Raw genomic sequence first — 19466 nt, forward strand, 5'->3', positions numbered from 1 at the left:
TTCCCCATTCTTCCTGCAGAACTGTTGGAGTTCAGTCATATTCAGTGGTGAGCGGTGATGGACTGCACTCTTCAAGTCCATCCACAGATGTTCTGTAGGATTCAGGTCAGGCCTCTTACTGGGCCACTCTAGGACATTCACCTTCCTGTCCTTTAGCCACTGTGTTGTTTTTATGGAGGTGTGTTTTGGGTCGTTGTATTTCTATATAACATGACTGTAGGGATGCTGTGTTTTGGGTGGTGTGCTGTGTTCGGTTTCTGCCAAACATAGCTTCTGGAGTTCAGACCAAAAAGTTCAAATTTGGTCTCATCTGACCATAAAACCTTTATTCACATGGCATCAGAATCTTCATTATGTTTTTTATGAGACTCACTGTGACATTTTTACAGAAGAGGCCTCTTTCTCTCCAGCCTGCCAAACATGTAGAGCTTGTGAAATTGTTGTCACATGCACAGATCGACCAACCTCTGCCATTTAGATTTGGAACTCCTTCAACGTCACCATGGGCCTCTTGGTAGCTTCCCTGATCAATCTTTTCCTGGCTCGGTCCTCCAGTTTGGAGGGGTGGCTCGATCTAGGCCAGGTCTGGGTGGATCCATATTCCTTCCACTTCTGGACAATACTCTGAACGGTCCTCAGAGGGAGAGTTAAAGCCTTTGGAATCTTTTTAGATCCTTCTCCTAACTTGTGCCTATCCACAACTTTATCGTGGAGCTCTTTTGAAAGCATCTTTCCAACCATGGTGAATTCTTTGTGTTACCATGCACTACTAGGAGTGGAATCCTCAAGGAACAGCTGATTTTATTCTGAAGTAATCAAAACCACCACAGTTGATGTCTCATCACTTTTCCAACACTGCTCTTCTAGTTTTTCATTTTTTTTAAATTATTTTTGCAGAAATTTAGAAAAAAAGAATTCACATGAATGTTGTAAGGCAAAATGTGTAAGTCACACTGGAAAAAAATATTTGTATTCATTATCATTTTAGGCTGTAAAACAAAAACATGGCTATTTCAAATGGTATCGTGTCTTTCTATAGACACTGTAGCTGCCAAAGTAGAGTGACAAAGACTTTGACCTATTCCAATAAGTTTTAAACAATTACAGTAAAAGTTACAGATGCTTCTCACTTCACTTGAACTCAAGGACTAATCAAATTCCAAGTCAAATCTCGAAATTGTCCTATGGTGTGTGAAGTGTCTACTTTAGTAAATGGCAGTGATTTACTTCATCCATTTCTAAAAGGGGAACTTGATATACTGTATGTGTCACTGAATACCAGACAACTTTATTTAGGTGAAGGACCCCTTTAAAGCTCATGTTACAGAAGACCCCTGTGCAGCCCATGATGTGCACATGATAAGCCTCTCTCTCACAACTGTTCAAATATTTCACTTTTTTCTAAGCACTAATAAGTGTTAGGCTTTTTCGTCCTTGGGTGTGACAGCCCTAAATTCTCTATCACTGAAAAAAGAGAGTTTTAAAACACTAAGAGGTTAAAAAAAAAAAATTAACCAGAGTTTGTGTAACAGCTGATTGCTTTCTGCAACAAGCTCCAGTACAGTGGCTCACTCCGTCTCTTTTCTTTCTCTGATCTGATCAGTCAGTGTAGATACGGCTCATATGTTTAAAACACATCTTCACACTTAGGGCGCACTTACACTGTCCATCCGTTCCATGCCCAAGCACGTTTGACCAGTGTGAGTGCAACCGTACCGCTCCTAGGTGCAAGGTGACAGCACCATCACTGTCATGCTTGCCGGCCACGGCGCGTTTGGGGGAGGTGGGCTTTTGTAAAGCACGTTTGCATCTGTACAAGCACGAGCTTGCGCATGTGTAGGAGCACGAGCACGAGGCCTAAGGCGGTTCTGACGTCATTTTATGTGCGCCTGTTCGGACATAGAAAAAAAAAAAGACGGACCATGCGCTGACATTTAAAACAATGGCGAAAGGTTCACGTTGGTGTGATGCGGAGGTGGAGTGTTTACTGCAGATTTGGTCGGATTAAAATATTAAAAAACAGTCGGACAAGATGTACAAAGACTCAGAGGTCTATGGAAAGATTTGTAAACAAAGTAACGCAATGCGTGTGACGTGTTACGGCGTGATGACGTATATGCAGCAAGAAGCATTCGGCGAGGCCCAGGTAGTGTGAGTACAAACGGGCCTGGCCCGCGGGGGGAGAGGGAGGGGGGGGACAAGTATCCTAAAGCAGGGGGAACGGTATGGATGGACAGTGGGAATGCGCCCTTATTGTCTCGCTCTCTGAGGAGCAGTGCTGTATGTTGACAGGTGGGGGGCGGGTCCCTTTTAGACGCTGGTTACTTTACCTGCGTGAGTACCGTAGGCTACACCAGAGCTAACACAAGTACTATGCAAAGACACCCGCAGCACCACCACAGCTCTCTGCTAAAATCAACCCCCCTGTAAAGAAAATACGGAAACTTTAGTGTTAAAATCTTGTCTCGTCTCGTTCTCGTGGACTTAATATTGTGTATTGTCTCGTCACACCCATGACAATGATGGTGCTGTCAGTTTACCTACTATGTTTCGTCTTTAAAAGAGCAGCTCGTAAACTCCAGGTGGGATAAGTTGCTTAGGAATGCAGCATTACAACAGGACAGTTGGGGCACCCAGTGGCTCAGGGATTAAAGCAACACATGCATACAGAGGCATAAAGTCCTCGTCGCAGTGGCCCAGGGTTTGACTCCGACCTGTTGCCATTTGCTGCATGTTGCCCCCCCCCCCCCCCCCATTTCCTGTCAATCTCCAGCTGTACTATCAAAACAAAGGCATGAAAGGCCAAAAAGTAATCTTTAAAAAACAACAACAGAAGAGTCGAGTTTGCTATCTAAACTGCTAAAGTCAGTTGAACAGGTGCAGTCGGCAGCCTACAAACAGGCTTGGTAGCTAAGAGTTTGTCTCTGATGATGAGTGAGAACACTCCCTCCATGTGTGGGAAAATGTAATGTTTACAAAACCCTGACTGTGTATACACAGTCATGTGGCCACCAGAGCACTTGTATGGACATGCAGTAACCCCAGTTTCATCAGTAATGTGGATGATTTGTCTGAACAAAGTCCTCTATTTAGAACAGCAGGAGCCTCAGGCCAACAACAGTAGAGTCCAAAAATGAAAAGGACGGGTGTGTGCTCTCAGGCATCATGTTTATACATTACAATGCGTGTTTTTATTTCAACTCGGGCCTGCTGTCTTTAGGGAACCAGTTTTCCACCAGAGATCTACCACACCCAGCACAAGTAGTCAGTGTGGCCAGCATTTACTGAGACCGAGCCTGCTGGTTACATTCTTCACAAATAATGCATCCAGTGCTGATACATTCCACACTGTCTCAGTTCACTCCTTTCCAAGCTGGTGGACAGGTTTTTCATATCTGATTAATAGGGGTGTAACGGTGCACTAAAGCCCCGGTTCTGTACGTCCCTCGGTTTTGAAGTCACAGCACGGTGCAGGACAGTGAAGTTAGGGTTAAAGGGGAAAATGAAAAAACTGCATGTTTGTTAGAATGAACATAAGTTTGTGTATGTTCCAGTGGCGATTGCTCTATGTCACCAAAAAAGAATTATTAAAAAAATGCTCAGCGTCTCTGGGGGTCTATGAGACAGTGGGTTGGCCCATACACTCAGCTCCTAGATGATGATTGGATGAGCTGTCTGAGGCAGAATCCTTTTTTAATTGACAGCTAAATGAGCGAATCAGCGATCTTGAAGAATAAACATCCATCGAAGCATTTTCCAAGTTTTTCATTCCGTTTTTCTGAACTGATCCGGAGACTTTACCGATCCCTAGAGACTTTCTCCTTGTTAAAAACCACTAGAATCAGAATCAGAAATACTTTAATGCATAATGACAAAAGAGTTAAAGGAATCATGGTTTTCATGTGTTTTCAACGCACTGTAGCGGATTGCCTCAATCTTCTTTTGTTAGCGTGCAAGTCGGTGTTTAATCAGACAATTTAATGTTTAGGTCTGTATTGAAAGGTCAATCCCCACATGGATAAATGGATCAGTGTTAAAAGGTGTTACAGACAGGAGGATCACAATTATACAGCAATGATCAGAGCCACAATGCAAACTCAGTTCAAATCAATGTATTGTACAATGAGCCACACTCAGCATCAGAAAACCTCTTTTAAATAACTGTCCAAAATGACAAATAATGTTCTCCGACAGAAACAGAACAAAGTTAAATGATCCCTTTATGGTTTCAAGCACAACAAAATAAAGAAAGAATTTCACCGCTCCTCTAATATAATGGTAGGGGAAACACTGAATAACATGCAAAGTGCCGTAAAAATGTGCAAAGAACAGATTGTCTATAGTTGGGTTTAAATCACAGAGAGGAGGTGACAGACTCTCCAAGGGATGCATTGATTTGTTTAATGACCACAGGCAGGAAAGATTTCCTGTGGTGCATCTGGGTGCGAGGAGTCTTCTGCTGAAGGTGCTCCTCTGCTAGGCCAGTGTGTCGTAGAGAGGGTGGGAGAAATTGTCCAGGATAGACCGGAGCCTGGACAGCATCCTCCTCTCTGCCATAGTCGTCAGGGTGTCCAGTCTAGCGTTGTGTTTGGTGACTCTGTTCTGTCACTCTGCAGTTTCTTTCCCCAACGGGCAGCAGCAGCTGCAGAGCTTCTCCCCCCCGTCACTCACACTTCATAGTAGCCTGGCGCAGCAGCTCCAGCTGAGCCAAGGCCTTGTAAGCAGCCTAGCTCTGCTGCCATTAAGAGGACACTGGTCAAGTCCCTGGAAAAGAAGCCTAGTTAGTATGACCATGTCACAGATCATCGTCTTGAAAAGGAACAAAGGGTAGAATTTACATAGAAATAAACAAACATTTATGATGTAGGCCGGGAAGAAAAATAGCTTCCCCTTCTTGAAAGACCAGCAGCTGCCACTGGTATGTTCAAAATTAACCTGGCATCTAAAGTTTTCCCACACTTGGGATTTGAATGACAGGGTACGTCTACAATCGCCAGTTTCATGTTGTCGTCCGGCACGCAGTTTGCTTGCCATCGGTCCGGGGTTAACTCCGACTTCAAGTTTTAAGTTCCGCACCTCAAAACAAGGCTCTAGATCGCTATATTAACGTTATGTTTGCCAAAATTACGGACCACTGTCCACCTCTGTACCCGTCCAGAAAGTGCCCGTACCGTGACTTCTTGATACGAATATGTGTATCGTTACACTCCTACTGATTAACTCTTGATTGATTGCTCAAGGCTCAGGTAATATCAAAGTGGGATTTTCCTTCAAAGGGTCGAAGGGTTAAGAGGCACTATAGGGTTTTCCCCTGGTTGTGAGGCTCATCTTTGTGGTTACAGTGGCATTAGTTGGTTGTTTTAAAGAGATTATTTTGTGATGTACAGTCAGTGCCAGTGGTGAGATCCTGAATTGAAATGTTCTTTGGATGTTTCCTGTGTCTCCCTCCAGATACAAGCCCTTCTTCCCGTTCCAAGTGCAGCCTCCGCTGGGTTCGACTTGTGATTTGGACCTGTCAATCCAGGACAGCAGGCTGGTGGAAGGCCGACTTCGAGTCGCCCTCATTGAATGTAGCAGGTGAGACCCTTTTTGTTTTTGTACTTCCACACACTCTAATATCTTTCACACAAAGGACCAGGGTCAGACCAAGGTTATCTAACCCTTGCTAACCCTCCTTTTGTAAAGTCAAACAGGTCCAGTCAACATGGGTTGTTCCCTGGTCATGACACATCAGATACAACGGGGCGGCCTTGGCTCAGGGGGTAGAGTGGGTGTTCCCCATACCAAAGATCAGCTGTTCTGGTCTAAATGTTGACGTGTCCTTGGGCAAGACACTGAACCCCTAATTGCTCCCTGTGCTGTCCATGGGTGTGAATGGAAGTCACTTTGGATAAAAGCGTCAGCTAAATGAAATGTAATGTAATGTAAACCTTACCACTGCTTGGGTAAATAAGGATGCACCAAAAACTGCAGTTCTCTGATTTAATAACAGAGCAGTTTTTCATGGACCTCCATGTTAAACAGGCCGTTTTCACAGTATCATTAAACCTATTTAAGGCCTGGGAGAAAAGAACATTCTAGTCTGTATGTTTAGGTCATATCCCCATGACAATACTGAGGGTGGTGAATTATTTGTACCAGGCTAGTGTTTATTTTATTGGAGGTTAAGCCAGCTCAGACAGAGCCTTCCCCGTAGAGGTGCTGCATGGGTGCTGCAGCAATGGACAATATGAGTATTTTTAAAGATCAGAGCATGTAAACCTATTGAAGTTGACCCCAAAAAATACAAATATGACCCTGAAAACTAGCATCATAGGGCCTCTTAAAAGAAACGTTGAACTGGTTTGTAGTATTTCCAGTAAGTGAGAATACATCTGAGTTGGAGAATCTCCTGTTGTGAGCTGCACATGTTAAAGAGAAATTCAGACGGACACAAAGACAGGCAGAGGGTTTAATTGTGCAGTAGCATGTACGACATGTCACAATCTGGATGGTCTTTTTCCTCTTTAGCCCAGAGGATATGACGTCCACGACGTCCCAAAACAACTTGAAATGTGTCCTGCACACCACAGCACACTTTCCACTTTGTGTTCTGGAGCAAATGTAGTAATATACTTTATACAATTGTGTCTGTTTTTAATGCAGTGCTCTCGGCCAATAATGTTGGTGTTTTTTTTTAAACAGAGTGAGCAAAAACAAAACTGATAACGCGTGGCGCCAGGAGCGTTTCAAACATGATTCAACGATTTTGTTGGCAAGACTTGACAAATCAGATCTGACTATGTACAGTGGGTATAGAATATATCCAGATCCCATTACATTTCTTACTCTTTGTTAATTTGCAGCCATTTGTTAAAATCATTTAAGTTGACAGTTTTCCTCATTAATGTACACACAGCACCCCATTTTGACAGAAAAACACATAATTGTAGACATTTTTGCAAATGTATTAAAAAACACAAGGTGAATGATCACATGTGCATAAGTATTCAGAGCCTTTGCTGTGAAACCCGTATATTTTACTCAGGTGCTGTCCATTTCTTCTGTTCATTCTTGAGATGGTTCTACACCTTTATTGGAGTCCAGTTGGGTTTAAATAAACTGATTGGACTTGATTAGGGAAGGCACACACCTGTCTATATAAGACCTTACAGCCCACAGTGCATGTCAGAGCAAATGAGAATCATGAGGTCGAAGGGACGGGCCGCAGAGCTCAGAGACAGAATTGTGGCAAGACACAGATCGGGCCGAGATTACAAAACAATTTCTACTGCACTTCAGGTTCCTCAGAGCACATAATCCTTAATCCATAATCCTTAAACAGAAGAATTTTGGGACAACCAGAACTCTTCCTAGAGCTTCCGTTCGACCAAACTGAGCAATCAGGGATAAGAGCCTTGGTGAGAGAGGTAAAGAAGAACCCAAAGATCACTGTGACTGAACTCCCCAGATGCACTGGGGAGATGGGAGAAATTTCTAGAAAGTCAACCATCACTGCAGCCCTCCACCAATCAGGACTTTATGGCAGACGGGACAGACGAAAGCTTCTCCTCAGTGCATGAAACATGAAAGCCTGCATAGAGTTTTCCAAAAACACATGAAGGACTCCAGACTATGATAAATAAGCTTCTGTGGTCTGGTTAACTTTTTAGCCTTAATTCTCATCTGTATATTGGAGAAAACCAGGCACCTCATCACCTGCCCAATCCAATCCCAACAGTGAAGCATGGGGGTGGAAGCATCATGCAGTGGTCTGTTTTTCAGCTGAAGGGACAGCTTCACTGGTTCAACTGAAGGTAAGATGAATGTGACCAAGTACAGAGATCTCCTGAAAGAAACCTTTTCCAGAGTGCTAAGGACCTCAGACTGGGCTGAAGGTTCACCTTCCAACAACACGATGACCCTGAACACAAAGCTAAAATGACAGAGTGTCTTAGGAAGAACTCTGACTGTTCTTGAACGGCCCAGCCAGAGCCCTGACTGAACTGACCCAACTGAGCATATCTGTCCATCAACGTTCACCATCCAACCTGAAAGAACTGGAGAGGATCTGAAAGAGGAAAGGCACGGGATCCTCAAATCCAGGTGTGAAACACTTGTTGCATAATTCCCAAGAAGAATCCTGGATGTACAAGCTCAAAAGGTGCCTCTACTCAATACTGAGCAAAGGCTCTAAATACTTATGGCCATGGGATATTTCACTTTTTATTCTTTAAAATGATCTTACCAGGGGGGAGGGGGCTTCCTTCTGTAACTCCAGCATTACTATGTCACATAATAAAAAACTAAATAACATTTACTTCAGTCATTGTTAGCTAACCCAAAGCAGAAAGAGATTGCTTTGCCCCACTGAACCGCCTGACTATCATTTTAAAGAACAACCTTTAATCAGTTGCTGAAGCAGTGTTCCCTGCAGATTGTATTGATGGTCACAACATCAGGTGTATTGACAGTCCTTGCGAGAATAAAGAGCTGGTCCGTTGTTCCACGTCCAGGACGGAATCCAGATTGTTCCTCTTCAATCCGAGGTTCGACTATAGGACAAACCCTCCTTTCCAGCACCTTGGAGTAGACTTTACCAGGGAGGCTGAGAAGTGTGATACCCCTGTAATTGGCACACACCCTCTGGTCCCCCTTTTTAAACAGAGGAACCATCAGCCCGGTCTGCCACTCCCTTGGCACTGTCCCAGACTTCCACGCAATGTTGAAGAGACGTGTCAACCAAGACAGCCCCTCCAAACCCAAAGCTTTCAGCATTTCTGGACGAATCTCATCAACCCCTGGGGCTTTGCCACTGTGGAGTTGTTTGACTACCTCAGTGACTTCCGCCAGGGATATTGACAATGATTCCCCATCAGCCTCCAGCTCTGTCTCTACAAAAGAGGGCGTGTTATTCGAATTAAGGAGTTCCACAAAGTGCTCCTTCCACCGCCCGATTACCTCATCGGCTGAGGTCACCAGCGTCCCGTCCTTACTGTAAACAGCTTGGAAGGTTCCCCGTTTCCCCCTCCTGAGATGTCGAATGGTTTTCCAGAAGCACCTTGGTGCCGCCCGAAAGTCTTTCTCCATGACTTCTCCGAACTCCTCCCACACCCGCTGCTTTGCCTCTGACACAGCAGGGGCTGCAGCCCTTCTGGCCTGTCGGTACCTTGCAACTGCCTCCGGAGTCTTCCGAGATAACATATCCCGGAAGGCCTCCTTCTTTAGTCGGACAGCTTCCCTGACCACCGGTGTCCACCACGGTGTTCGAGGGTTACCGCCCCTTGAGGCACCTAAGACCTTGAGGCCACAGCTCACCGCTGCAGCTTCAGCAATGGAAGCTTTGAACGTTGCCCACTCCGGTTCAATGCCCCCAACCTCCACAGGGATGCCAGAAAAGTTCCGCCGGAGGTGTGAATTGAAGATCTCTCGGACAGGGGCCTCCTCCAGACGTTCCCAGTTCACCCGCACTACACGTTTGGGTTTACCTGGTCTGTCCAGAATCTTCCCCCATCTTCTGATCCAACTCATCACCAGATGGTGATCAGTTGACAGCTCTGCCCCTCTCTTCACTCGAGGGTCCAAAACATACGGCCTCAGATCAGATGATACGATTACAAAATCGATCATCGACCTTTGGCCTAGGGTGCTCTGGTACCACATACACTTATGAGCATCCTTATGTTCGAACATGGTGTTAATTATAGATAATCCGTGACTAGCACAGAAGTCTAATAACTGACGACCACTCGGATTTAGATCAGGGAGGCCGTTGCTCCCAATCACGCCTCTCCAGGTGTCTCCATCATTGCCCACGTGAGCGTCTAAGTCTCCCAGCAGAACTATGGAGTCCCCTACCGGAGCCCCATGCAGGACTCCATTCAGGGTCTCCAAGAAGGCCGAATACTCTGAACTGCTGTTCAGTGCCTATGCACAAACAACAGTCAGAGTTTTCCCCCCTACCACCAGCAGGCGTAAGGAGGCGTCCCTCTCGTCCACCGGGGTGAACTCCAACACTGCGGCGCTCAGCCGGGGGTTTGTGAGTATCCCCACATCCGCCCGGCGCCTCACACCCTGGGCAACTCCAGAGAAGAATAGGGTCCAACCCCTATCCAGGAGTACAGTTCCAGAACCGAGACCGTGTGTGGAGTCAAGCCCCACCAGATCTAACTGGTAGCGCTCCACCTCCCGCACAAGCTCCGGCTCCTTCCCCGACAGAGAGGTGACATTCCACGTCCCAAGAGCCAGCTTCTGCTGCCCATGTCTGGTCCGTCGAGGTCCCTCACCTTCACTGCCACCCGTGCAGCAGCGTACCCGACCCAAGTGGTTCCTCCTGCGAGTGGTGGGCCCACAGGATGGAGAGGAAGGAGGTTCCACGTCACTTTTTCGGGCTGTTCCCGGCCGTGCTCCGTGGCAAACCCGGCCACCAGGCGCCCGGGGCCCCCGTCTGGAGCCAGGCCCAGACGGGGGCCCCGGGCTTCCTCCGGGCAGGGTCTCTCTTCCTCTTCGGTGTTTTTCCATTGAGTCTTTGTGAACCATTCTTAGTCCGGCCCCTCGCCTGAGACCACTTTGCCATGGGAGACCCTACCAGGAGCACTAGGCTCCAGACAACACAGCCCTCAGGTTCACAGGGACACACAAACCTCTCAACCACGATAAGGTGATGGTTCCTGGAGAGGCCTTTGTCCAAAGCTGGCATGTTTAAATTTTAAAGAGTCAAATCGATTGGCCCAGGTTCTCTCCTTTGTTGCCTTGGAGAGAGTGTTTGTTAGTGTGTCCGCATGTGTGTGTCCGTGTCTGTGCTTGGATGTGCTTGGGTGTGTATATTAGACCACAGGATGATCTGATCTGGCTCATCCTTTAAAAAATTCATGTCCTGCACATTACAATCATACACACTCTCTCCTTCTCCTACCCTCTTACGTTACATTCTTCTACATCACTTTGGAGACTGTGTTGTACCTAGTCCAATGTTTAATGAGATCATATCACACACCATGTGTAAGTTAGAGGTTTACTGTGTCAAACATAGCTGTAGTTTACCGTAAATGGCCAGCAGAGGGAAGTATTCAGCCATTTAACAGGAAATGTGAACTCTTGTAAAGGAAATGGTTTTAATCATGTCTCCGATGATTATCATGTCGGAATCTCACTATTTCTTGAATACTGCAGTTCTTTTAGAGCAGGGTTGTCCAAACTTTTTTTTCATGGAGGGCCACATGCAGAAAAATATATGAAAGGCTGGGCCACTCACTAGAGATGAGGTTTATTGCCTCACCTCTAGTGTATTAACGTTAACAAAATCAAATTTCAAATGTAGCTAAATTATCCTTGATAATTGAATATGCTTAAAGGAGAAAAAACCTACATCACAACTTTCCATTAATGGATCTTTATTTATATTTGTTTCAAAAAGGATTGGCAGCTCATTTTGAAAACAGCAGCCTTAGATTGCTTCTAAGTCAGGATGGTGATCCCTCTTCATAGCCCTGTATAAAGGGAGAAAATAAGATATTTATGCAAATAAGTTATTAAATAATTGAGCTTGTGAACACATAAATACTGTAAAATATATATTTTAACTCGCCTTTAATAGGAACAGTGTTGCACTTAGTGGGAGCAGTGATGCTGCGCTTCGGACTGAAGGATAGCTGGCAGGTCAGGAGTGAGTTTGGTTGTTGAGATGCGAAGGACATCACGCAGATGGCTGTCGGTCATTTTGGTTCTCAATCTGCTTTTGTTCAGAGTTAACAGAGAAAACGTTTGCTCACATCTGTATGTCGAGCCGAACAGACTCATCATCCTTTTTGCGTGACGTCGCATTAGAGGAAACTTGGCCTTTTCCAAACTCTGGTAGAAATCGGGTAGGGAGAGAAGCTGATGTTGATTCTTCAGAGAATCATCACACTGCATTTGGATAAGTTCCAATTGGAGACTCTCTCCCACTTTTTCTGCATCCATCAGGAAGGGAGTCGAGAAAAGCTTGATTTCTTTCTCAATGATGGAGACATCTTAGAAACGCTGACTGAATTCTGTCTTAAGAGATGTGACCACATACACATATTTCTCCTTTTTAGCAGAGAGGTTGCTTTTTGGAAAACCACACTTGATTTCGGACAGCTGGAAGTGCGCAACATTGAAGTTGTGCAGTTGTGACTCAAAGAGACAGAGCTTCGCGCAGAATGCTTTCATGTGCGCATACAGCTGTGGCACAAGCTGGTCTTTTCCTTGCAGTCTCTTGTTCAGTGTGTTAAGATGACCAGTAAGATCAAGGGCTTCTTGGTGGATGACAGTGCATTTTAGCAGCCTCACCTCCACTCTCTCGCACCCTGGCGCACACCATAGAGGCCATTCCTTTGCCCTCGCCTGTCATAGCCGGAGCCCCATCCGTTGTAACTCCACACAGCTTGTCCCATTTAAGATCCATCTTGTCAATTGCATCTGACACAGCTTCAAACATGTCCTTTCCCGTTGTTGTGCCCTTTAGACTCCTAAGATCAAGCAGCTCCCCCGTAACGCAAAAGTTATCGTCTACTCCTCGCAGAAAAATCAGCAGCTGTGCGGTGTCTGTAGCATCTGTGCTCTCATCACATGCAATCGAGTAAAAGTCAAAAGCACAAGCTTTATTTGACACTTGATGTTCTAAATTAGCTGACAGATCTTCGATTCGCCGCACAACTGTGTTTCTGGACATGCTCACATTGTTGAATTCCTGCATCTTTACTGGGCAAACTGTTTCTGCGACTGTGGTGAGGCACTGTTTTTTGAAGTCACCATATGAGAAAAGTTTCCTGTGCCTCGATATGAGCTGAGCTACCTTTTAGCTTGCTATTGTGGCAGTTTCTTGTTTTGTTAGCACAGAGAAAATACTGCTGTTGAGCTAGCAGGCTAGCTACCATTTGCTTAACTTTCTCTTCTCGCTCAGCACCAGTGTAGGCCGTGTAGGTCTGATCTTTGGTTTCATAGTGTCTTCGCACATTATAGTCTTTCATCACTGCAACACTTTCTTGGCAAATCAAACAGACACATTTCCCCTTCAATTCTATGAAGAAAATATTCATTTTCCCACCGTGTCTGAAATTTTCTGCACTCACTTGCTATCTTGCGTTTATTTGGTTCTCCCATTTTTCTCGTGGCAAATGTTTTCTTTTATTTATTTTATTTAGTGGAAAACCTGCCTTGTTGAAAACTGATGCTCCACCTAGTGTTGAAACTAAGAATTACAACACATTCCAGTGCAAATTTCATGTGAGAGCCATATTCAAATATATTTTTAAAACTTGCTGCGGGCCAATAAAAAATGGACCATGGGCCGCAATTGGCCGTAGTTTGGACACCCCTGTTTTAGAGGTACGCTGTATTTCAGATTCAGGAAGTTGGGGGGGGGGGGGTCCCCTGCCACTGCCACTGCCCCTGCCACTGCCCCTGCCCCTGCCCCTGCCCCTGCCCTGCAGTGTCTGAGGCACTGATCAACAGATCTCCTCAGCACAGCAGGGGGCAGCAGCAGCAACCAAAACTACATCATTGTGACCTCATCTTTACTTTCCAGTATGCCAGTACAGATTCAAGATTCAAGAAGCTTTATTTATCCCGAGGGAAATTATTGTGCAACAGTTTCAATACAAAAGTGGGAAAGGATCAGAGTGACAATATGCTTACAAAATCAGATCAAAATTAAGCTAAAGTAAAATAAATCAAACAATAACTAAGTGTGACAGAGTGCAACAGACATTGTGGTTAAGCATAGGTACAAACAATATACAACAATACGCAGCGTGCCGTTTAGCAGCATACTGAAATAAAATAAGTACAAACTAAATAAGTGATGAGGAGCGATAAGTGAAAACAGTGTTAAAAATGTAGCAGCATTTCCTACAGAACTAAGTTACAGTAAAGCACAGTAAAGTGTAGCAGCAGTAAGTTACAGTACCACTAAACAAAGTGATGTAGTGGTGATATAAAGTGACAGTGAAGTGTAGCAGCCTTTCTTACTGAAGTAAGTTACAGTAAAGTACAGTAAAGTGTAGAAGCATTTCTTACTGAAGTAAGTGACAGTACAACTGAATAAAGTGATGCAGTGATGATATAAAGTGACAAAGTGACATTTTCTCAGGATACAGTGTCTCCACTGTTCCTTACCTGACCTGTAGCTGAATTATAGAGTTTGATGGCCACCGGAAGGAAAGACTTCCTCCAGCGTTCAGTGTTACACCGGGGGAGAATGAGTCTATGACTGAAGGTGCTTCTGCTGGAGGTCAGCAGCTGGTGTAGAGGGTGAGTGTTGTTGTCCAGGATGGTGTGCAGTTTAGACAGCATCTTCCTCTCAGACACCACCACCAAAGAGTCCAGTTGGACCCCCAGGACGGAGCCAGCCTTCCTGATTGGCGTCTGCTGCCCTCAGTCTGCTGCCCCAGCACACAACAGCAAAGAAGATGGCACTGGCTACCACTGACTGGTAGAACGTCCACAGCATGGTGTTACATACATTGAATGACCGGAGCCTCCTCAAGAAATAGAGACGACTCTGGCCCTTCTTGTAAACAGCCTCAGTGTTCTTGGACCAGTCCAGTTTGCTATCCAGGTATACTCCAAGGTATTTGTTATCCTGGACAACATCCACAGTCACACCGATGATGTAGATGGGTGTGGGGGCCGATTTACTCCTGCGGAAATCCACCACTAGCTCCTTAGTCTTGGTGGCGTTTAGAATCAGGTGATCAGCTGCACACCAGTCGACGAAGTCCACAACTTCCCTGTACTCCTTCTCCTTCCCCTCACTGAAACAGCCAACAATTGCAGAATCGTCAGCAAACTTCTGCAGGTGGCAGGACTCAGAGAGGAGCTGAAAGTCTGAGGTGTACAGGGTGAACAGAAAGGGGGAATGAACGGTTCCCTGTGGAGCTCCAGTGCTGCTGACCACAGTGTCAGACACTCCGTCCTGCAGTCTGATATACTGTGGTCGCCCCGCAAGTAATCCGTAATCCAGGAAACCAGGGGAGGGTCCACCTGCATCGCCGTCAGCTTACATCCCAGCAGAGCAGGCCGGATGGTATTGAACGCACTGGAGAAGTCCATTAACAAGATTCTCACTGTGGTTCCCGGTCTGTCCAGGTGGGCGCAGGCACGGTCGAGCAGGAAGATGATAGCGTCCTCAACACCTAGTCTCGGCTGGTAGGCAAAGTGGGGAGGGTCCAGTGATGAGCTAACCAGGGGCCGAAGAAGTGAAAGGACCAGCCTCTCTAGTGACTTCATCAGGTGTGACGTCAGCGCCACCGGTCTGTAGTCTTCGGAGGTGCTGGGACGCACCTTCTTTGGTACTGGTACCAGGCAGGATGTCTTCCACAGCACAGGGACCTTCTGAAGACTCAGGCTGAGGTTGAAGATGTACTGCAGGACTCCACACAGCTGGGTCGCACATGCTTTGAGGACCCTCGGGCTGACACTGTCGGGACCTGCTGCCTTGCCTGGGCGGATTCTGCACAGCTCCTTCCTCACCTGCTCTGCAGTGAAGGTCTGTCTGCTGTGTGCGTTGGTGGGGGTGGAGAGAGGTGATGGCGGGGGGGAGGGGACAGGTGGGGCAAAATCAGGAAGGAATTGAGGGGGAGGGGGGGTGTCAGCAGGGCTGGAGGTTTGGAGGTGGATGGTTGTGGATGAGCCGTGGGGGGGTGGTCCAGAGCCCTTTCATCAAATCTTTTGAAGAACAGATTCAGCTCATTGGCACATTCAGTACCACCTCCTACTGCCTGGCTACCAGATGGTTTGTAGCCAGTGATGCTCCTCATGCTGCTCCACACGTCCTTTAAATTGTTCTGCTGGAGTTTGTGCTCCAGCTTCCTCCTGTAGGTGTCTTTGCCCTGTTGAATCCTCTCCTTAAGCTCCCTCTGGACCTGCCTCATCCGCTCTCTGTCCCCATCTCTGAAGGCCCTCTTCTTCTCATTCAGCAGGACCTTGATGTCTCTGGTGACCCACGGCTTGTTATTGGGGAAACAGCGTACAGTCACTGTAGGAACAACACTGTCCACACAGAAATTGATGTACCCTGTTATGCAGTCCGTGAGATCATCAAGGTCCTCTCCATGTGGATCACAGAGCAAATCCCAGTCTTTAAGTTCAAAGCAGCCCTGTAAAGCTTCATCAGTCTCCTGTGACCATCTCCTCACAGTCCTGGTGGTCACAGGAAGCCGCGGTGGATGAGGTTGTGGTCTGATCTTCCAAGAGGAGGAAGGGCAGTGGAGCTGTAAGCCTCCTTAACATTAGCATACAGCAGGTCCAGTGTCTTGTTTTCCCTGGTGGGACAGTCCACAAACGGCTTGAAAGTGGGCAGTGTTGCAGCCAGAGTGATGTGGTTGAAGTCCCCAGCTATTGCAATGAATGCGTCTGGGTGCCGTGTCTGAAGACCCGCGACGACGGTGTGGATGACGTCACTCGCGTGCGACGCGTTTGCAGTCTGTAGGAATGTAAACAACCAGGACTATCATGTGTAAAAACTCCCTTGGCAGATAGTATGGCCGCAGACTCACGGCAAGCAGCTCAATGTCCGGGCTGCACACACGCTCCTTTGCAGTAACGTGTCCAGGATGACACCACTTCTTGTTAATAAGAATAGCAAGTCCCCCACCTTTCCTATTGCCACACTCACGGTGACTCCTGTCCGCCCAAACAGTCTGAAAGCCGTCCAGAGTTATGTTAGAGTCCGGGATGTCCTCGTGGAGCCTCGTCTCCGTGAAACACAGCACACTACTCACACGATACATCCACTGAGTCCTCACCAGGCCCGCCAGCTCGTCCATCTTATTAGCCAGCGACCTTATGTTCCCCATGGTGATGGAAGGGAGAGATGGTTTATATCTCCTCTTCTTTTCCCGGTGTTTACGTCCAGCCTTACATCTCTTGTACTTTCTCCTCAGTTCTGTGGGGATTTCAGGCCTCTCCCGCATCAGCGCCGTTGGTTTTAGAGACAACAGCTGTTCGCGGGTGTAAACAATGGAGCCGCCGCATTGTTGCGTCCAGACGGCGACGCGGTCGGCAAAAATGGTCCCAAGAATGAGACAAACGGACAAAAAAACTTGTAAGAAAGGTAACAAACATAGTTGGCTAAGGTTAGCACGACGACTTACAGGAAAAAGCACTAATAAAAAAGACAGTAAATAAGATAAAATAGTTAAAAAATGCGGAAGGAGAGAGAGCAACTGTTGCAGGCTGCCACTTGACACAGCACTGGAGCCCCTACAGGCAGCTATTGTGCATTATTTGAAGTCCAGCTTTATCCTCTGCAATTAAAGTATTAATACAACAGTGAATGGATGAGGCACTGTGGCGAGTGGATGATATGAGAGGCCCATAGGAATGATGGGTCAGTTGATCCATTATTAACTGTGCAAGTCATTCTTCCAGCCTCTCAGATGTGAAGAGCTCCTGCTTTTCTTCCTCTTATATGGTAGTAAACTGAATATGTTGGAAGAAGAACAAGGGGGAGAGTGAGGGGATTCTCTGATGGTTTTAGAGAGATACTTCCTGAGGGTGGGAGAACACCCTGTCCCCCCAGCTCTGGGGGTTAGTCCTGGTGGGGAGGAGGTCAGACGGGTATGGGTGAGTCAGGTTGTATCAACATCATGCCATCATTTTTTAAAAACTATTAAAATCTTATTTTACCTCTGATCCGCTCGCACTGATTCACTCATGCAAGGAGCCTAGGCAGCAAGGATAGGTTAACTTAAGCTTGGAGCTGTGTTGTCAAGGTTACAGGCATTGTCCAGCACTGACAGAGCTGTGGAGATTGTCCAGCTGTTAGTATGCAAGCACACCGTGTTAAAAGTGTTGCTCAATGCATTAGAGCCCGCAGTCCTGCACAACATCTTCTGTAACATGCACTGTTGCATGTAGAGCAGACTTTTTGAAGGGCAAGGATGAAAAGGAAAAAAAGGACACGTATAGTATGTCGTTACCAGTGAAGAGGGCACTTTAGCATGAGTTTTTCATCATTTGGGCCACAAGGGACACACCTAGTTTTACGGGTTGTAGCATGCATATGCATTTTGAGCCCCACACTTGAAATGCTTTTGGGAAAAAACAAGTTATTTGAAGATGTTGCTCTGGAAACTTTATTTTCTGACATGTTATAGACCAAACATGTAATTGATTAATCAAAAAAAAAAAGCTGATGAACAGATGATGTAAATAAAAAAGAATCCTGCATATTAAAAACTGCAGAGATGACCTAGCTTTATCAGGAATATTTTCACAGATTTGACAATTCTACAGCTGTTTTCCCAGGATGAATAGCTCAGAGCACAGCCAGTAAACTGATGAAGAGGATGGAAGAAAAAAACAAACTGTTATCAGAGGAATGAAGCTCTCACACCAGGATTACTTTCTTAAAAAATTGGTTGATCAACAGGAAACACCACAGCACTGTTACTGCAAAAATTCACTTTACAGTTTACTTGATGGATACAAGACTGCTGGTCAGGCGCGTCGCTAGCTCGTGAAAACATCCGGGGCTGTAGCCCAGAAGTCAGTCCTTTTCAGACGGGGGTTCGAGGGTTTCTCTCCCCAGAAACATTTGAAATTGGGCAGATGAAAATGCAGTTGCGACGTAGTTTGAGAAGGAAAGACGGTCATGTGCCACTCCTGTTTCTGTTAAGGATAGGAAAGGTCAGCACAGACCCCAGCAGCAGAATGAGACATGAGAACAGCCTACAGCCTCAGAAACACTGACATGCACTGACCTGATGTCAAGTGGACCGGGCTGAATCCACTGCAGGTCCTGAAACTGAAGTTAAGCTGCTTTAAGTTTAATTCCAAAGTTATCAGGTCAGTCTGCTCTAAGTTTGATTCTGAAGTTATCAAGTCAGTCTGCTTTAAGTTTAATTCTAAAGTTATCAAGTCAGTCTGCTTTAAGTTTGATTCTGAAGTTATCAAGTCAGTCTGCTTTAAGTTTGATTCTGAAGTTATCAAGTCAGTCTGCTTTGAGTTTGATTTTGAAGTTATCCAGTCAGTCTGCTTTGAGTTTGATTCTGAAGTTATCAAGTCAGTCTGCTTTGAGTTTGATTTTGAAGTTATCCAGTCAGTCTGCTTTGAGTTTGATTCTGAAGTTATCAAGTCAGTCTGCTTTGAGTTTGATTTTGAAGTTATCCAGTCAGTCTGCTTTGAGTTTGATTCTGAAGTTATCCAGTCAGTCTGCTTTAAGTTTGATTCTGAAGTTATCAAGTCAGTCTGCTTTGAGTTTGATTTTGAAGTTATCCAGTCAGTCTGCTTTGAGTTTGATTCTGAAGTTATCAAGTCAGTCTGCTTTGAGTTTGATTCTGAAGTTATCCAGTCAGTCTGCTTTGAGTTTGATTCTGAAGTTATCAAGTCAGTCTGCTTTAAGTTTGATTCTGAAGTTATCAAGTCAGAATTTTGCGGTTTTCAATGCTACAGTGTTGTATCTGAGGTTGCTGGTAATGCAAACACATAAAAGTCTACTGTACTGGGCTATTTTCATCATC

The 19466-nt window shown here is 45.8% G+C and overlaps 1 protein-coding gene across 1 annotated transcript in view; it reads left to right on the top strand.

Annotated features, from left to right (window-relative positions):
- pdzd8 (PDZ domain containing 8) overlaps positions 1-19466 on the top strand; it is an 85556-nt gene that overhangs the window by 10656 nt on the left and 55434 nt on the right. The window contains exon 2 of the mRNA XM_083923088.1: positions 5452-5577. Within this exon, the coding sequence (XP_083779214.1) occupies positions 5452-5577 (126 nt within the window). The remainder of the gene's footprint in view (positions 1-5451; positions 5578-19466) is intronic.

This window comes from Echiichthys vipera (genome assembly GCF_963691815.1).
Source record: "Echiichthys vipera genome assembly, chromosome: 11".
NCBI classification, from domain to species: domain Eukaryota; kingdom Metazoa; phylum Chordata; class Actinopteri; order Perciformes; family Trachinidae; genus Echiichthys; species Echiichthys vipera.